The 18,445-nt window shown below is 43.2% G+C and overlaps 1 protein-coding gene across 1 annotated transcript in view; it reads right to left on the reverse strand.

Annotated features, from left to right (window-relative positions):
* The window catches only part of RHEB (Ras homolog, mTORC1 binding), a 40,205-nt gene that overhangs the window by 11,437 nt on the left and 10,323 nt on the right, over positions 1-18,445 (reverse strand). The window contains exons 2-4 of the mRNA XM_084281720.1: positions 10,407-10,478; positions 4,622-4,689; positions 1,705-1,787 (exon numbers count right to left, since the gene is read on the reverse strand). Of these exons, the coding sequence (XP_084137846.1) occupies positions 1,705-1,787; positions 4,622-4,689; positions 10,407-10,478 (223 nt within the window). The remainder of the gene's footprint in view (positions 1-1,704; positions 1,788-4,621; positions 4,690-10,406; positions 10,479-18,445) is intronic.

Raw genomic sequence — 18,445 nt, forward strand, 5'->3', positions numbered from 1 at the left:
CAGCTCAATCAATACTCAGATCAATATATACACTTTGGCGGAAATCAAGAGAGATGGCAACTGTAATCTGATTGCCTGGGAAAGTCAAAGCTACCAGTGTACCCTGGAAAATCTATTCTGCCTAAACAATGTCTTGATACTGAAGACAAGGATCTGAACAATAAGGGATCATCAATACTTTGTAATTCAAAGGGAAAAAAAAAAAACTTGGATTAAGTTGGATCAAGAATAAAATACTAAGGAATGTACTATCTACCTATAGTAGATAATATAGCTCCATATCTTAATCTGTACTAGTCTTTTCACCATAATTTGATTTCTATTTTGTTTGAATGCTACCACAGAAAGCAGACTCCCGTTCCTTTAACTGGGTGACTTTGGTTAAAGACACTTTTGTCCCAAGAATACCACACACCAATGAACATTTTCCTCTTTGGTTTAGAAGTGGAAGGTTTTCTACTTCAGGCTGAAAATGCTAAGTCCTATTTTATACAGGTTACTCAGCACCAACAATGAACCTCCGATTAAGGGAAGAAAAAAGAAAAAGCAGTGTATCTAGATACACATGAAAGCCCGACATCTGTTGCATTTCCTCCAGATCACACATGCTTCCTGTTCACTTCTTCAGAACTAAAGATGAAAACCAAGAATGAAGTACTGAAAATCTGTTCAGCATTAAAGACCTTAAAAGCAACTGAAGTTTATAACCAGACCGTGTCACTTCTTCAAGAAGCACAGAAGAGCCAATAAGCAAGCTGTTTTACTTGCAATTTATGATGGCCTTACTAAAGGGATGACCTGTTCTGTCTGCTTTAAAGGAAAAGATTTGGAATGCTTCAGCACTTGAAAAAAGTTTATTAGCTTAGAAGTAGAAGGGAAGCATTACCTTTTCTTCTACCTGAAGCAAGCAAAAGGCTTCAGGTCTTAAAGTAATTGTTAACAAACAAAAATAATGCCTTAATGAAGATGCTGTACTGTGTTAGAAAATTAAGGCTAATTCAAGAATGACCAGTACTGAAATCAAGAACAACAAAGGGAAGGCACAAAATAACAGCAGAAGACAAAACCTTAAGAAGGTTGAGAAACTTGGTACAAGTAAATGACTCCAGCTATGACAGTCTGTCCTCATGTCAGAGCTGACTACAGGCAGCAGTGAGGACAAACCAGATGCCCCGGGAAATTTGTCAAATAAGGCATTTGAGCGAGTCTACAGGCCAAACATCTCATAACTGCTATTTATACCAAAGTTTTTGATGGTTAACCAGAACAAGCCAAGACAGGAAGCCAAAAAAATCTCAGTGCTGTAACAAGCTGCTAGGACAAGACCTAACAACCAGCTGGGCTCTTCACACTAATGTACAGTGCCCTCTTAGATTGTGTTCAACTCCATCTTTGTAACATGTGCTCCAGCAATGAATTGTTTATTCCTGGTACTAGTCCATGTACTTTTACTTACACTTCAATCTACACAGTTCAGCACTGCCTCATTTCTTACACAGTACCTTTTGTATCTGCCTGCAAAGTATCTGTGATACTTGGATCTGAGCGGAAATTTCTGCAAAAACATTTTTATTTCCATTATACTTCTAAGGGAAAGAGAGATTAAATGAATTACATACTGCATTCAGCTCCTGCCTGTGCTATATTTTCTCTGCGTGTATCTGGTTAATATCCAAACTATTAGAACACAACAGATTTTATTACCTTTTTATTGACGTGACTGAATAAACAAGAATGTAGCCATTGATGTCTATGGAGTACGTCTGAGGAAATATGGAGTATTCATCCTGTAGAAATAATAGAGCATTTATAATTGCTTACTGCCACAGTTGAGAGCTTGATGCTAGTAGATCAAGAGCAGTTTTCATTCATATTTGTAAGACATGAGGAACAGGACCTTTTTGTACATGTAGTGCTTTCACAACGACATTTTTTTCCATCATGATGCCAGATGTGGCTTCGTTACCAAATTAAGAGAAAGGAAGGCAAGCCTGGGACACAAGCTTAGTTAGCCTGTTAGTCTGTATACTCTACAGCTTTTTCGCTTTATTCCCTCTAAGACTACGGATCAGCCAAAGCTATTCCCAATCCTCTTACCCCGCTTAATTATCAGTTTACACTAGTACGAAACATCCACTCTGTCCTACCGCTAATTACCAATTATGCCTCTTATCTTGCTAGTGATACATTTCAATCAAATTCTAAATTTCAACAGCTGAAGACAGGATCTGGCACTTCAAAACTGCCAAGCGGCAATGACCACATCTAAATTACCCAAGGGGTCCGTTAGGAAGTAAGTAGCTGTGGCTTACCAACTAACGCACGCTTATCAACCGTAGATGGACCAACTACAATTATTAGTTGCTCCATGCCAAATGGAAGTTTCCTTTATACAGCAAATGTTTCATAGAAAAACAATAACAATAAAACAAAAACACAACCTCAGACACTTAATTTCTAAACTTACTACCCCTGTAGAAAAGGAAATGACCAACTAGGTAAATGAAACTGATATACTGCAGAAAAACACAACACAGAAGTAAAACGAATCCCATGTTAAATATCTAGATTGAAAGACTGCAATAGCAGTTCCCAGGTAACATTTACATTTTGACACGAGCTATATATCTTACTGTATGGGTTCTCAAATTTTTTAACCTGTGTTTCTAATGATGTTAATTTTAGCTTAAGATCATGACCTCACTGTATGTTGTCACAACTGAACAGATGGAGCAGTGCAGTCACGCAGCTGAAATCTAGACAGCTAAAAGGAATCAAACTTCCTTAACTAGCGAATGGGAGGAAAGCCTTTCATAAATTAACTTCACAGATTCAGCCAAAAAAAAGTCTTGGAGAATGACACCTGCAAAAGGCGCTGCCCTTTGCCTTTAATGCTACACACTGAGGGTGACCTTCCCCCATCCTTACTTAAATGCCAAACTGCCACTTCTGCTGGCTGTGTAATCCAAAAGTCAATACAGAAGGGGTCTGAGCTGGCCTGCATGCAAAACAGGTGAAAGTGCAATTCTGTAGCCATTTGCCTTTATTTGGAATTACTCTGGATTGCTACAGTTTGAATTTGATTTTAACTCCTGTTTTGTGACCCCACACCAAGACTTCTGTTTAAACGAACTACATAAATCTGAATACGGTACCACGAAAGGTAAAGATGCACAAGACAAAAAAAAAAAAAAACAAAAAAGGTAACCAAGAAAACTAATTTTTAGCTTGTTAGTTAAAAAACCTGCTGAGCCTCTTGGGATTTGTAGGTCAAATTAAAAACTTTGCCAAGCAAAAAAACAAACCTAGGTATAACTCTAGGTATAGTGTTAGTTTCACAATTTCAATTTACATTGAAACAACCCTGAAAATAAACCTCAGCAACAGAGACATGTCACTGGTGAAGTCACGTTGCCTTCTGAGAAGGCCTTCTCTTTTTCAAAGAGAAATTTTTACCTTCATTACCATTCTACAGTTTGAGATGCACACGAAGTGAAGCCTACGGGGCTTGCTCTGCTGCTCACAGCCCACCCATCCCTCAACCTCACTCTCCTCTGCAGAATATTCCCATCAAACACCACTTGTCCCAGCACGCGTGGTCAATATTGTTTCTAATCCCTCTGACAGATTACAGCATTGCTGATTAACACCACAAATTAACAGCATATAAAAATAAGGCGTGGTTATTCTTAAATCATGTAGTTCTCTTCAAAGAAGGTGATCAAACATACCTAGAAGGTCACAGCCCTTCTGAAGACTCTCCCAGCTCTAAGCAAGTGTCCTGCAGCTTTCAAGTCTTGGTGAAATGTGCTGATAGCACTTAAGACTGTTTAACACCAATCAGCTTGCAAAAATCAAAAAGCACAAGCCCGGAACTCACAGAAGCTAAGCACACGTAACCAATAAAAAGTTTAGGGTAGCAATACAAGGATCTATCAGTCCCTTTTCTTTTTTTTTTAAATACACAGTTTCTCAAAAGATGGAGCACTGCTATGTGTGGAACGTGCACTCTCACCTGCAATTGCTGCCAAGCAACACTACGTAATGACCACCTTTATTTCATGAAGCTACTGACCATGCCACAGGATGGTTGTTTATTGTCTCCTCCTGCACTCCCTGCCATTACACCAAGCTCAGAAGCATGCAAGGAACCATCACTTACTCAAAAATGTAAACAAACTGCAGTGGTTTATGGGCAGCCCAGTAAGCACTACCTACACGCATTGCTGCCTACTCCGTGTGACTATTTCATGGACACGGTCGTGGTGTGTTGTAGCTGGAGACCACAAATGGGAGAAAGTCGTGAAAAGCTTCCCTGTGGGTTATCAAACTGGGTTATGGACCAGTTTAGTCCAGATTTTAGCCCTTCTGGTACATCAGAGTTAAAGCAGGTTGTTCTTCACTTTTTTAGGCATATGTACTTTAACCACTTGCTACTGTTTCAATTTCAATAGACAGGAAAAAAAAAGCCCTTATATAAATACCACGCAGCTCCCTGGGGATTAAGTTAGAAGCTGAACTTCAGCTTTGAACGCGTGGTCGCAACCAACTTCGCTCGTCAGGAGTATGAACAGCCATTGCCTTATCTCTGATGAGATTCAAAGGAAGAAAGATTACTTACTTGGCCAGCAGTGTCAACCAGCTGAAGATGATATTCTTGGCCATTTACTGTGATCAATTTTGTAAAAGCTGGAAGAAACAAGAAACACACACGCATTTCAGAATTATGAACAAGGAAGGGATCAGAAGTCACTTATCTGTGCCGTTGTCAGCTGAAAGGTTAAGAAAAAGAGCTTTCGTTAGAGACTTTAAAGTAGCTAGATCAGATTGCTGTAATTTCAACTAGCACATTTTTGGTATTGAACCTCAGAAAATTACTTTAAAATTTCAAATTTCAAAAGATTCTTCAAAAAGATTCTTATGCTGCACGCAGCAGTTCTTCCTTCAGAGTTACTTAAAAATGAAGAGCAAAAAAAGCTTTTTACATGCATTTCAAAGAGACTTCCAGGCAACTGTAATTTGTGGTAACATGAGACACTTCCATACAATTAGCATCAAAGCCAACTTTGAACTTAATATAGGGTATTCTCCCCAGTTTCCAAGCAGTTTAGCAAGATCAATTTCCTAAATGTAAATACCACGAGGTAAATGATCTGCATTAAAAAAAAACTCTTTGGAGGCTAAGACACACACAGCCTAGCTTATGAATATGCTAAAGCTAAATAATGGGAATGTAGCTAGCAGCTCACCACCGTGCTTGCACATTTGCCGTAGCTACCAGTCTGTTTAGTCCTCAGTCAGGAAGTACATTCAGTTCCTGAGAGATGAGAATTGCTTCTCTCCCCGGGATTTATGAGATGCCAACGCACTGCGAGCTGAGGAACCTTACTCAGTGTTTGTATTATGCAACTGCAAAAGCAAAGCGTGTCAGAGCTCTTGTGGCATGATGTGCTACCGAGCACTACACGGAGCAAGCAGAGCACAGAGCCAGCTCCAGAGCTTCGTTTTGCCCTTAGTGCTGTACTGTAACACACAGAAACTGGACAGTACAAATATACCGAATAAGGTTTGTGTTGTCTCCTGGATAAGGGAATTTTCCCAGGTATTAAGTCATGAGAAGCTTCAACTTTCCTTGCAACGATGACCGGGAAATAGCCAACGCTGCAGCGACACGCTGATCGTGCCCTGAACTGGCCATCCAAGGCTGCCTGTTCTCAATCCAACTGTGCAATCCTGCCCACGCCTTCTGTGTCTCGTACAGGCTCCCCTAGAAGCTGAAGTTCGCCAGCTTTCCTCCTCCCCGCCAGCACTTGCTGCCCTGCCAAGCCCCCACAACGCACACATTATCTCGAGTAAATGGGCTGACTCCACGCTGAAATATCCGAAACTCTCAGTTTCGGCCCTAGTAGATCCAAGCGTCCTTCTTAAAAAGGGGCAACTCAAACAAAGCCAAGCCAAACTACTGCAGGATGTCCACACACACAGCATGGAGCGTGCGTGCAGTTTCCATCATGATACAAGTGCAATTTAAATGAAGCCTCAAGAAAAGCTCCTACCAGATCCCGCCTATCCCCAGAGGTTAGGAAGCAGAAATCCCCAGAAGCTTTTTGCTGTGTCAGGGACAGAAGCCACTGCTTGCTGGAACAGATGTTAAGGTGCAGGGTTGCCATAAACGGCGTTGCTGCTTCAAGCGTGAGGGAAAACAGCCTCATCTGGAGGGATGTCCTGCGTTAACAGGTACCCGAACAGTAACAGCCTCTCTCCGGTCTCTTGACACCTCACACACACATCGAAGTGCTCTGTAATCAAACTAGTTTCAAGAGCCCCATGAAGTTAATATTTAAAAAGGGACGGAGACAGATGGCAGCTTTTTCAGCCTATTCTGGAAGCCTAGAATAGACCGAGCAGCAGAGACATCATCATCATCAGTACCAAAAGCAAACTGTGACAGAGCTGGGGAAGGGAAACGGTGGAGGAGTCACCGCAGGCTGCGTGATGAGAACTGTTAGCTCAGCACGGAGACTTCCAGCACCAGCACCAGCTTACTTGGGCAGCACAAACCTCTCCCGATGCTGTCAGAATTAACAACTCCCTGGTCTTTGCTGAAGCTTTGTAAGAACACTCCTGGTAAGAATTACATCTCAGGAAAAACCTGCAGCTGTATTTAGTGAGGGTCAGTGACCCATGAGCCATTCTGGGACGTGTTGCTTGCTCCTGTGCCTACAAGCAAGATAAATGCAACCAGTAACACCACCATGGCACAGTACGGCTCCTCCTGCGATGACAAGAAGAGATTTCTGCAGACCAGAACAAGTCTCCGCAGTCCGCGTCATAACACGGCCATCTGTGAAACGTTGCTCATCAGCTGAAGCCTGTTTTAGCTCGATGAAGCACACGGATCTCAGAACAGGAGATGCTCACAGCTTGCAACACACAGCTTAAGTGGCGTTATGTGAAGGAACTGCCATCTCATCCCACCTTCGGTTGGTTCAGCTCTGGTGCAACTCAGAATTGGGTGATGCAGTGACCAGCACGACTCCAAACAGATGCATTCATGCAGCTAAAGGGAGCTACAAAGGGAACTAAAGCCACGTTGCTGTCAGGGACAGCTCTGCACAGCACAGCCCCAACTGCTGCCATGCCTCAGAAGCGGTGTAACTCCCACAGCAACTCCATCACCTCTGGCCACTGCTCCCCACGCCCAAGGCCATTCAGTTCCACTGACACGAATGAAGTGGTTTGCACATGCAACTCAAGTGCCAGCTGGTGTGAGAGCGAGCCATTATGGTAAGAAATGTGTACCAGGCTTATGAATGTGCTTTCAGACCAACACCTCCACTGAGTAAGAGGTAGGGGAGTGGTGTGAAACAATTCCCAGAGCTCCTGGCTGGTAAACGCATCCAGCTTATTAGGGTTCATCACTTCCTACCTTTTGCAAACCTTCCTAATTATCTTTAATCCAAGGTCAGTGCCTATCACGAATCCCTCAGGACATCTTTTCTAACACCGAGATGTGTAATACAACAGAGCTATTTTGGGTTTTTCTCAGAAGCCTCATTTACACCCCTTGAGAAGGCCACTCAGCAGCAGCTTCTGGGAAGCAGCAGACTGTCACCTTCCAGCACAGCTGGCTTGACACACCTGGGAGAAGCTGAGCCTTAAGGGTGCTTCCAGCAGCCCATCCAAACCTCCACAGCTACCAGGTGCTTCCAGCCCCCTCCCCTTTCTAATACACTTTTAATCACCATTGTATTTAAAAAAAAAAAAAAAAAAGAGGGAGGGGAGGTAGAAAGACCCTAGGGGAAGACTGCTTCCCCCAGGGAGTTACCAAGCCTGGTTTGCTGGAGAAAATATTGCTGAGATGCAGGCAAGATGCAGTTTTCCTGCAACACAAAGTCACTGAATTAATGATAACCGAAGAGATCCCTGCAAAGACGGGGGCAGGGGGAGCTGTGGGCACGTCGTCTTCATTTTCAATTCCTTCTGACCTATTTGCTTTGAGCTCCAAATTAAGATTTTTGGTGTTAGTCCAATAAAAATTTAAGAGTTTAAAATTCTTCTGGTCTTTGGGGAAGCGCACGATAGAACACCTGAGCTCATCTGCCTCCAGCCAGCTCCGCGTCCACACGGACTCCTTCCACGCACTCCTGCTCTGCAGTGGTTTTGCTTCTCTTTCCACGATTTCCTCACGTAATTGTTCCACTGGTTTCTCAACCTGGCTGTCTCCAGAACAGCCACCCATCACAGCGTCACTCTCGTTGGGACATTAGGAAGAGGAAATCCTATTTTGCTAAGCAATTAGCTCACCTCCACTGCTGCCACAAAATGGCACAAGTTACTCTTCCCGATGCACAAGTTTACGAGAAGCAACTGAATTCAACATGCTTATTAACTTAGATAAACTAACTTTTCTGGTTCTAATGTAATATAAACAAAGCAAAATGCAGCAGAGAAGTGCTGACTTTAATGAACATTAAGTGAAACCCGATGCAGCTTATTTTCCCTGCACCACTTCCAAAGAAGGTAAAGATTTTTACATTGGAAAAGGAAACTGCTGGAATATTAGGTCATGTTCTTATAGTTCGAGGCTTACACTCTATGCATCTTGTTCCTGGGAGAGCTTAACTATAGCTTGCTTTCAGTGCAGTTTAATTTTAGACTCGATTTCTCATGCAAGGTATATTATTTGAGGACAAAAATTGTAAAGACCAAGCTACCAGCAGTACTGCAGTTTCCTACCCTCTCATCAGTGCTGTTAAAATATTTTGATCATTATCAATAACAATTTTCGGAGACAAAACAGAAATCACATAGGCCAGACCACTCTTCAGCCTGTATTTTTTCCCCCCGATCACTATATGAAAGTTAAAAGGTTTTACAGCCTGCTTTAAAGCACTGAAGAAATGCAACAGCCTTCATCATCATCCCTTCTACGTGAACTTGGATTTCTCCTTTCTCAGTATTGTTAATTGGATTCAAAATTAAATGCAGGGAAAGCATAGAGAGTTGATTACACGTATCATGCCTTATGACCTCAGACAGAATCAGAAGCATACAGCTAGAGGTGTCAAAAGACTTGACTGATTAAGAAATTATAATTAGAAAAAGCGTGTGAAAGATTAAGAACTTAATTCAAAAGAAGCATTTTATACTAGGACAGACTTCCTACTGTTTTGAACCTCAGGGCACATCTTGTAGGTTTTCAACCCTTACTTCCCAGCGACACATTCTGAAGCCAGAAGGGACCTTCAATTCTCTACCTTTCAGAGAGCAAATTCCTCCAGCGATCCCGCAGATCACAAGACTTGCGCCAGAAGAATAATGCTGTTTGTTTTCTGAACAAGCACGAAATCATGCAAACTGTTGAGCTTTTTCAAGATGTCCCCATGCCCAACGTTTTCATGGCCATGACATACTTCATGTTCTGCACCCCGAGAGAGCGAGTGCTGCCAACTAGAAGTGCCAAATAATTGCAGAATTGATGCACAGCTCAATTATCCACACGTATGTAATCAAGCTTAGTAGCCAACAGAGATTCTAACCAAATCCAGGCATAGAGTAACTCTGAGTGTGATGTTTTAAATGAGTTTTTTCATATAGTTAAATGCTGCCAGTGATAGACATGCAACTAGAGAGCACAGGAATTACAGACAATAGATTCCTGTGTACAGGAGTTCGGAAAGGGTAAAACAAGCCCATCTTGTGTCAAGGTGTCAAAATGCTAAAACAAGATATACAGACACTCCCTCACACTTTGGAGACAGACTTTGACTCTTTGCATCTCAAATCACTTCCACATACATGCAGAAAACTACAAGATTACTTTAAATATTTCACATTTTTATAGTGCAGACAGTGAAAAACTACCTGTCCCAATTACTGCCAAGATCTAAAGTACTGAAATCTAAGGCACAATATCTCATTTGTTAATGGTTTTAATTCAAAGCAAACCGTATTCTAACTCTAACAAAGTAAAACAGGATGATGGAAACTGCTTAGGAGAGCCCTAGAAGGACTGACAGATCACTCACGTCAAAAGGCAAATTATCCAGCTTGATTTGCTAAAGCAAAGCAAGAGGTTCTTCAGAAAGCAGTGTTTGAATTTTAGCTCCCAGTGTTTGATTTTTTAGTTCCAAACAGTAAAATAATCCTGAATAAAATGTGCTGATGGCCCCTGACTCCTAATTATTGTGTTAGTCAAGAAGTAATCTTGTGCTGACTACTTCATTCCAACTTCCAGACTAACACACAGACTCAACATCCTACTGTGTTAATTCGACTTGAACTTAAACATTAAAGTAACAAGCTGCAATGTTAAAATACAGATTATTTACATAGGCACTTATATAACCATGACTTTTAACAAAACTAGCTACAGAAGAGCAGCTCATCAGTTATTTACTTACTGTTCTCTATGGTTGGATCGTATGAATCAACGAACTGCCCTTCCACAAACTGAATCGTCAGTGAAGATTTTCCTGTAAAGCAAGGAAAAAGATCGTTGGTATTGGAACAAGTCTGCAGGCTGTTACCACTTCACATTTGGTAGTAGACAGAGTAATTTTTATTCTTTTTTTTTTTTTTTTTTTTTTTAACAAGAGCTGATATGAGCTTTGTATGCTACATGTAAACTATCCATACACAACAACTGACCTATTTTTAAATTAAGTGCCTATTCCTAGGCACCGAGTCTCCTGAGCTTACACCAAAAACACTGCAGAAGCTACTCAGCACGCGTTGTGCTTTTGTTTTAACACAGATCTTACAGCATTATTTCAATGTCTCTTCCAGTTGAAAGTTGCAAAGTCCAACCCTCAGAAAACTAAATTTAACAAACTGTTATATCTGGAAGGTTTTTCCATCCAGAAGCAAGAAAACCAGAAATAATTTTTAGTCATCTCATGGACAACTAGTCACTTGGATAGCATTAACTAAATTTGGGTTGACTAGAAGGCTGGATACCTTTCCCTTGACAAAAGGATGACCTCAAAACTCTTGAGATCAACATACTCTCTTCTTCTACTCATCCTATTAATGTCCCACAACAACAGAGCAGTAGATGCAGTATTTTAAGCATAATGATTGAGGCAGCATCATTGGATTTTTATTTTTTAAAGCAATTTAGCAGCAACTTTTGCAGATGACTCAACATTCCCAGTTTCCACGTTGTACTTAGTAGCAAATTTAAAAAAAGGAAACTAAGCTGTCTTGAAAGATTTTACAAGATCATAAATGAAAATGAGTCGCATACATTGACCATAAGTAACTTTAAAGCTCTGAAAAAAAAGATATTTTAAAGCATTACCAAAGTCTTAACAGAATTTCCATTACAGCACATCATCTACATTTGGGAATCCACTAGATCCTATTACATCATGTTTACTGGACAAATATACTCTTATAAAGATTGCCAAGTGTGTTAGCTGCCTCTGGATGAGTACACACTGTGTTCCTTTATGCTTCTTGCTGATGAAAGTATAAACAAAATGTGACCCCGAGTTAAAAGTTAGCATCAAGACCATCCTACTCAGTAGAAGCATTTCAATGACATCAACAATAACTGATATTTCGGGTGAGCCAGGCTGCAGCAAAACTATTTTCCTGACTTAATTGCTTTGTATAAAGATTGTCCACTGGCAGTGCTTCAACCACGTTATGTTTACACTTTGCTGGAGAAAAAAGTTCTTTCCTAAGCATTCCTCCAGGAGGTATGAGAAAACAGTTTTCCATTTTTTTCCCTGGTTCTTGCTTCCTCATACAAGGCTCTTGACCCGTTCACATTCAAATTTTTTACTTTTTATGTCAACATACTTAGGAAATCGCTTTGCTAACAGCATGCTAAAAATGACAAGTCAGACAAATAAGGTAAAGGATGAGAGCGGTGCAAGGGCAGTTCCATTCAGTATCTACACACAAAGTCAGCTCCTTCATTAACTGCAACACTTTCTGGATTGACTTCTGCAGACACTGAGGAAGAAAATGTTGCAGAGTATCACCACCTCGGGATCTTGCGATTAAAGAAAGCCATAACCTTCATCAACTCACTGCTTAGCTTATTTAACATCGCTTCCCAGCTCTGCCATGCTTTTATCCCTTTACTGTTACCCTATCAATCTTGGTGGTTTATTCAAAGACCAGCATGCAACCTTTTGAAAGCTCTTTTTAAAATAAAATTCAAATTCTTAGGTATCTTTTTCTGATACAATAGTGCAAGTAAAGATATGATACCCAGTGCAGTGGAAGGGACCTTAAGGACAACCCAGCTCCAAAGATGCCACGGGCTGGGATGCCACCCACGAGGTCAGGTTGCCCAGGGCCTCATCCAACCTGGTCTCGAGCACCTCCAGGAACGGGGCATCCACAGCTTCTCTGGGCAGCACCAGCAGCAGGTTAAACGCTTTATTCTAAAACAGAGCTGTTATATCTTCAGGTTGTCTACCTAGAACAGAAAAGCTGAGCACAGCTCGCTGCTGAACAGCTTTCCCCCTAAGAAGGATCCTAAACTGCAAGACACGGCTGCTACCGGCTGTGCTAAGTTTGGAAACCGAGTACTAGGAAGGAGTCTGAGCCAAGAGCAAATGCTGCATGTAACATCCAGCTGCATTAATTACTGCTTTCCTCCCAGCAGTGAAAGGGAAAGAAACAAACCAAAATAAAAGACTGCAGCACTATTCCACCACTCTCCTCCTCATTTCCTTCAAGCTCCCTAACAAACCTGCTGCAATGCCACGGCTGGGATCCCAAATGATCCTGCTTTTTCTCCCCGAGCCACAGGGCAGCCCCCCAGCCTTAGGGTCAGCCACGTACCCCATGGGTAAACACACACAGCAGCATCCTGCTGAAGCAAGGCTCCCAAAAATTCAGAGCCTACGTCATTACCAGCCCCCGTGCCACGTCCCATGCCCGGGAAGCATGCAGGACTGTGTCAACAACAGCTCGGCCTGAACTTTGTCCCACAGGTTTTTATTCCAGGCCTTTGAACCAGGCTCACGGACAGAGAGGAGAATTCAGGTCACCGCTGAGCTCCTGTCTCCTCTTTCCCCAGAAAGATCAGGCAGCTCCGCTCGGGGTTTTCGGAGAATTACAACACAAATGCACAGCCTGCCAGGCACAGGCCAAGGAAAGGCACCCAGCTGTGCTCACTGCAGGGAGCAGGGCAAGGGGGAACGACACAAACCAGCCGTACCCACACTGCCTGCACACAGCAACCTAGAGGACCGAAGAGCCAGGGGGCTTACGCCATGCTCTGTTACTCAAGGGTGCACGCCTCAAGAGAGGCCCAGCTCTCACGTGCCCTCGTTGGGAACAGACGCCGAGTGCTTTTCGGTTTGCTAAGCTTTTCCTCGCATTATCCTCCACAATGGGACTTTTCCTGCCTTCGGGTTTTAGGGAAATAAACATCCGTGGAAACCAAAAGGAGAAGTGTCATGAGCAAGAGCAAGGCGACGGCCGCTGGGAGCAGCTCCGTGAACTGATGCAGACCTATGAGTTCCAGATCAGAAGCACAAAAACCTTACTGGGAGATGATGGTTTAACCTTCTGATTCTCCGTTCAGCATCAGAGAGCTTAAATTCCTACGAAGAAATGAATGAATCAAGTAAGGGCAACACTGGGGCAGGGCAACGGGATAACTCCTCCAGCTATACTTGGCTGCTGTAGCTCCAAGCAGTGGATATTTTACAGCGAAGGAGTTGTAAGCAAAATGCTCCAGATTTCCTCACCTCCCTCTCCCTGGAGGGATGGGAGAGGAAGAGTTTGTAGGGATGGATTTGATGGTTCCTAGAATCCAAGTCCCAGGTGGCTGGAAGCTCAGCTGAAGTTGTCCAGAAGTATTGGACATTTACGATTTGACGCTGGAGTGGTACAGAAAAAAAAAAAAGTTTTCTACTGTTGAAAGAGAAAAGGAACAATTTCCAGAGAGAAAACCATATCAAAAAATAATCTGCCACGTTTCTATTCACCCAACAGACCACCTGCTAAATAAGGCAGAGCACACCACATCAGCTACAAACACCATTGCTACTGCCAGTGCAAACCAACTGAGTTTTATACTCATCCTTTTACTTCTTGGACAAGAGCTGTGATACTTAGTCTACCTTTAAATTTCGGGCTATACAACACAAGGCAGTTCACCATGAACATGAGCAACCCAGCTCGTGTGCGCTCATCAGCAGGTGGCCTCCCAAAAGAGGCTTTCACCTCTTTGGTGTGCCACCTGCCTGCCAACCTCTCCCCACGTCCACAGGCAGAGGGAAAACCCAGCTGAAAGTCTCATCTGCTGCCAACTTCCCCTCTGAATGATCTCCCCAGGAGACAGAAATGATGCAAGCGGCCAGGCAGGCAGGCGAACAACGGCCCCACAAGCACGGCATTGTGCAAGCTCGGCCCCACAGCTGCCCTCTAACGTGGCATCACCACGATGACGGCCACAGGCAGCGCAGTTTGATCTGACCAGGGAGGATTTCTCAGTGCTAGAAATGAGCTGCAGGAGCCATCAGTAAAAAATATGACGGGGTCAGGAGCGACAGCCCCTGAGGAGTTGCCCTTCTCTGTTCCACTCGGATTTTAGGTGCCTGTGGTTTCTTCAATCCATCTTTTTCACAGAAATGCCTGCTTGTGCGCTGTGCTTAATTATTAAACGCTGAACGGCTGGCAGCATCTAACCCATCCATACCACAAACCCAGTGTCTTACAGAAGTCAGTCTCTGAGTAGATCTGCTCCTCCCTACAGAACAAATCAGTTCAGATTTTGTCAAAGAAAGTCCAAGGAATTTCAAAATAAAATGCTGGCAGTGGTATTGAATTAGATAACCCTACTGCATGCCCAAACTTCAGCATCTCACACACATTGATACCCAACTTGCTGTGTTTCACACAGATCACAATTCAATGCTTAAAGTTATAAGTAACTTGAACGTTGGGACCTTTATCTTTTCTTAAATTTGGAAAACCAAGATGTGCAAAATGGAGACCCCAGCACCTTCCTGGGGCAAATTATCTCCTTGTCCTCAGAGCACTGAAGAAGACCAAATGGTTTTTTGGAGCAGATGGAAGGTTCAACCAGGTGGCAAAGGGAATTGTAGAACTGGTCTTGGACAACAATCTTTTCACAAGATAGGAGATCTCAAATTCATTATTAACTCATCATTCATCCGAGGCTTCATCATTAGCAATTCTCTATGGTTAACTAAGATTTTTCTCCCTCTCAGGTACTAACCACATGCAGTTGCTATTCTGCTGACCATTGCTATGCAGTTCAATAAATCATTCTAATGGCTAGAGAAATATCTGGGTCAACAGAGAATTCTGTTCCTAAACTTCCAGAGACAATATGAGGTGTTTTATTCAGATACAACTTAGTTCTATTAATACTACTTTGAATTACAAGGAATTATCATGTATAATCATGGCACATACGTATATTTTGAGATGCAGTTTTACCCATTTCGTAGTGATTTCCTTGTGACATCATCAGTATGGTAACAGGATTTAAAAAAAAGGTCCTCTCACACTTCTAGAGAAGAATCTCTGACACAGCCTTAAAGCTCAATTGCTGCACTTGTGATATTCATGCTCCATTCACAACTCCAGGACTGGTGGGACTCCTCTCAAGGCGCTATCGGAGCTTTCTCGAGGACAAACTACAAGATCTGTACTTATAAAAGGACCTCAGGAACAGAAGAGACCTTAATGACAACTGGAAAAGTATTTCAGGACAACACAAGCTCTTTTTCAACTTCTGTGGCACTCTATGCTGTTGCTAGCACTGCTCCCTGCCTTCTCCAGATCTACTTTCCCATCATGACACAAGGCAAGGTATTTGAGGTCTCAGGCAAGGTATTGGAGCAAGAACCACTCCTAGAGCAGAAGATGACGCTCACGTGACAGTCCATAGTATAAAGAGCACAAGCCTGGAGGAGGAAAAGGACACGTTTCCCTTCCTCCTGCCTTGCACAACCTTTCTGAGGTTTATCAGAGGTATTCCTCTGCAAGCCAGAAGCAATCTGAGAGTCCCTCTGAACGGAAGGCAGCCAGCTTCCTCATTTCCTTTACATTTCAAAGCAGGCAAACTCACATGCATATTGTGCAGGCCCTGGCTAGGCTGCCAGCAACAAGCCCTCAAAACAAACCAAGAAGTCCTAATAATGCTCTCCAGATAAAATTTTCTATAAGGAAAGCAGAAAATCCCTGATGTGGAACAACCACCTTGCTCTATCCAGCAGCAGCGCTTGCCCCTCCATGTTCACTTACAGGTTGTTGCAATGCACTGGGTGTCGAGGGAAGTATTTAGAGAAAAAATTCTGTTGTTTTGATGCAACAGCTTAGCTGACACTTCCACATGTCCATTTCGCCTCATTTAAGTCACCAACTTCATCAAGTGATTGTCAGAAGATAAGTTTCAGGTATTTCAGTGCACAGTGCAGTTACCTCTGCTTCTTACCCTTGCCAGCAGAATAAAGAGCGAGAGCTTGCCTGATATTTCCCTTTTGATAAAGGATTTTAATTTCACATGCTAACTACCAGTTGTTAAAGACGGAAAAGCTGCTACAAGGCTTTAAAAAGAAATCCAGAAACTTGCCTGGTGTACATCTCACCTAGCCACAGTATTCACAGCTGGCTGCATTAAAGGTGCTTTAAACAGCTCAGGTGAACTGCATCCTGCACTCTCCCCACGACTGAGGAAATTCAGACATTCACCTGTGCAGATAAACACCATCCTCTGTATTCTCTTCAGACTGCCTGCAGACACCCCGCATCCCTGCGGCTCCATGGATGAAGGATTTAAGGTGACAGCAGAAACTCAGAGGTAACTCAACCTGCCAGGCACGTGCTGCTACCCTGATTAGGGAGTTTCTTGCCAAACTAAATGCTTGGTGGTACAATTTGATACGCTGTACTCTGAAAAGGAAGCTTGTTAAACCCAAAAATCAGACCCTAATGTTTCAGTTTACAACACACTTAGAGAGAAAGACTCAACTTTACACTATTTTTCCCCCCCAAGAGGCAAAATTTAACTCCGTGCTGGGTAGAAGTCAAGTCCCTTCTCCCCGCGCACACACTTCAGGCAGATAATTAGGGAGCTGAATAAACCTGACCTTTCCTTGGATCACTGGGTGTGTGTAACATGAAATGCCTTTGAAAAATACTTCCAGTAACTGCCATTGTTTCATCATTGAATCAGCTTCAAAAATCTGTGCCACTGGAAATAAAAACGTCTCTTGCTTTAACGCATTCCACGCATTCCCCTTCTTCAGCTTCAAAGTTTCAGTTTCAACACAAAGCAACTCCCAGCTTCCAGTCAGTTCCTTCCTGAAGCTAGGGCTTGTTGGGTTGTACAACTTAAATTACTTTTTTTTTTTTTTTTAAGTTAGAAATATCAGGAGGTTTTAGCACTTTTTCAAGAGGCAGACCTTCCTGAAGCCACCAGCTCTAGCCCTCCATCCATGGTACAGGTAGGAACTGCACTTGCAGTGCTGCTGAATTCAGCCACAGTGGTTATGAGCTCCATTACACACACGTTGCAGGTGATAAAACAACTGTTTGGGTTCACAGCGGGTTTGCAGACATTTTCCTTATTCCGTTTCTACACAACTGGCTGAAGCTAACACCAGGCACAGTGAGTTACACGCAGCTGGTTGCCTGGTGCAGCAGCGTGCCATTGAACAATGCAGAGCGTGTCTTTCTACCCAAACTTTGCATTTTGGTTAGACAGCAGAATGAACTCCTCCCCATTTCCTCGTGCTGTACATCTCACTGTTTTAAGCCAGCTGATCTACACCACCACCAGAAAACCTCAAGAGCACAGAACCCTTGTCTGTATGAAAGACCTCAGTCTGTGTGTGAGATCCCTACGGATCCGAGGACCAGAGCCACTGCATTTACTGTGCCCAAAGCTGTGCCCACCACGTCTCGTTGTTGCTCACAGCCACCCCCCGAGCAGAAGGCTAAAAGCCTCTGAAAGTGTCAGCGAATTTTTCCTGGCATTATTTTCAAAAGGAAAGCCTAGGAGATTGACCCTGAGCACATCGTAACACCAAGTGAATTGCAGGAAATGCGACTGAAATGGTGGGGAATGGGCCCTTGTGTGTGTGTAAAGGCACCCGGAGGTGTTACTGCGCAATGATCACCACAGGATCTTTGCAACAACAGGCAGTTTCAGCCTCAGACAGGCTGTATCGCCCTAAAATTGCTGGTTGATGTAACTGGTTCTTCTATCGTTGCTGATGGTCCAAAGTCCGCTGAACCTGATGTCAACAACTGCTAGTGCTGCACGTGGCAGCCAAAACCCACCTTTCGTGGAAAGGCTGCAGCTACCTGCGGTCAGAATGGGCGCACAGCACCGTTTCCCTGCTGTGTCCTGCGCTGCTGGGTGCTCCCCAAAGCTGCACGGAGCAGGAACTGAGGTACCCACCCCGACGAGATGAAGATCTCTTAGCACAGAACA

Source organism: Netta rufina (assembly GCF_964035555.1).
Source record: "Netta rufina genome assembly, chromosome: 2".
In the NCBI taxonomy this organism is placed as follows: Eukaryota; Metazoa; Chordata; class Aves; order Anseriformes; family Anatidae; genus Netta; species Netta rufina.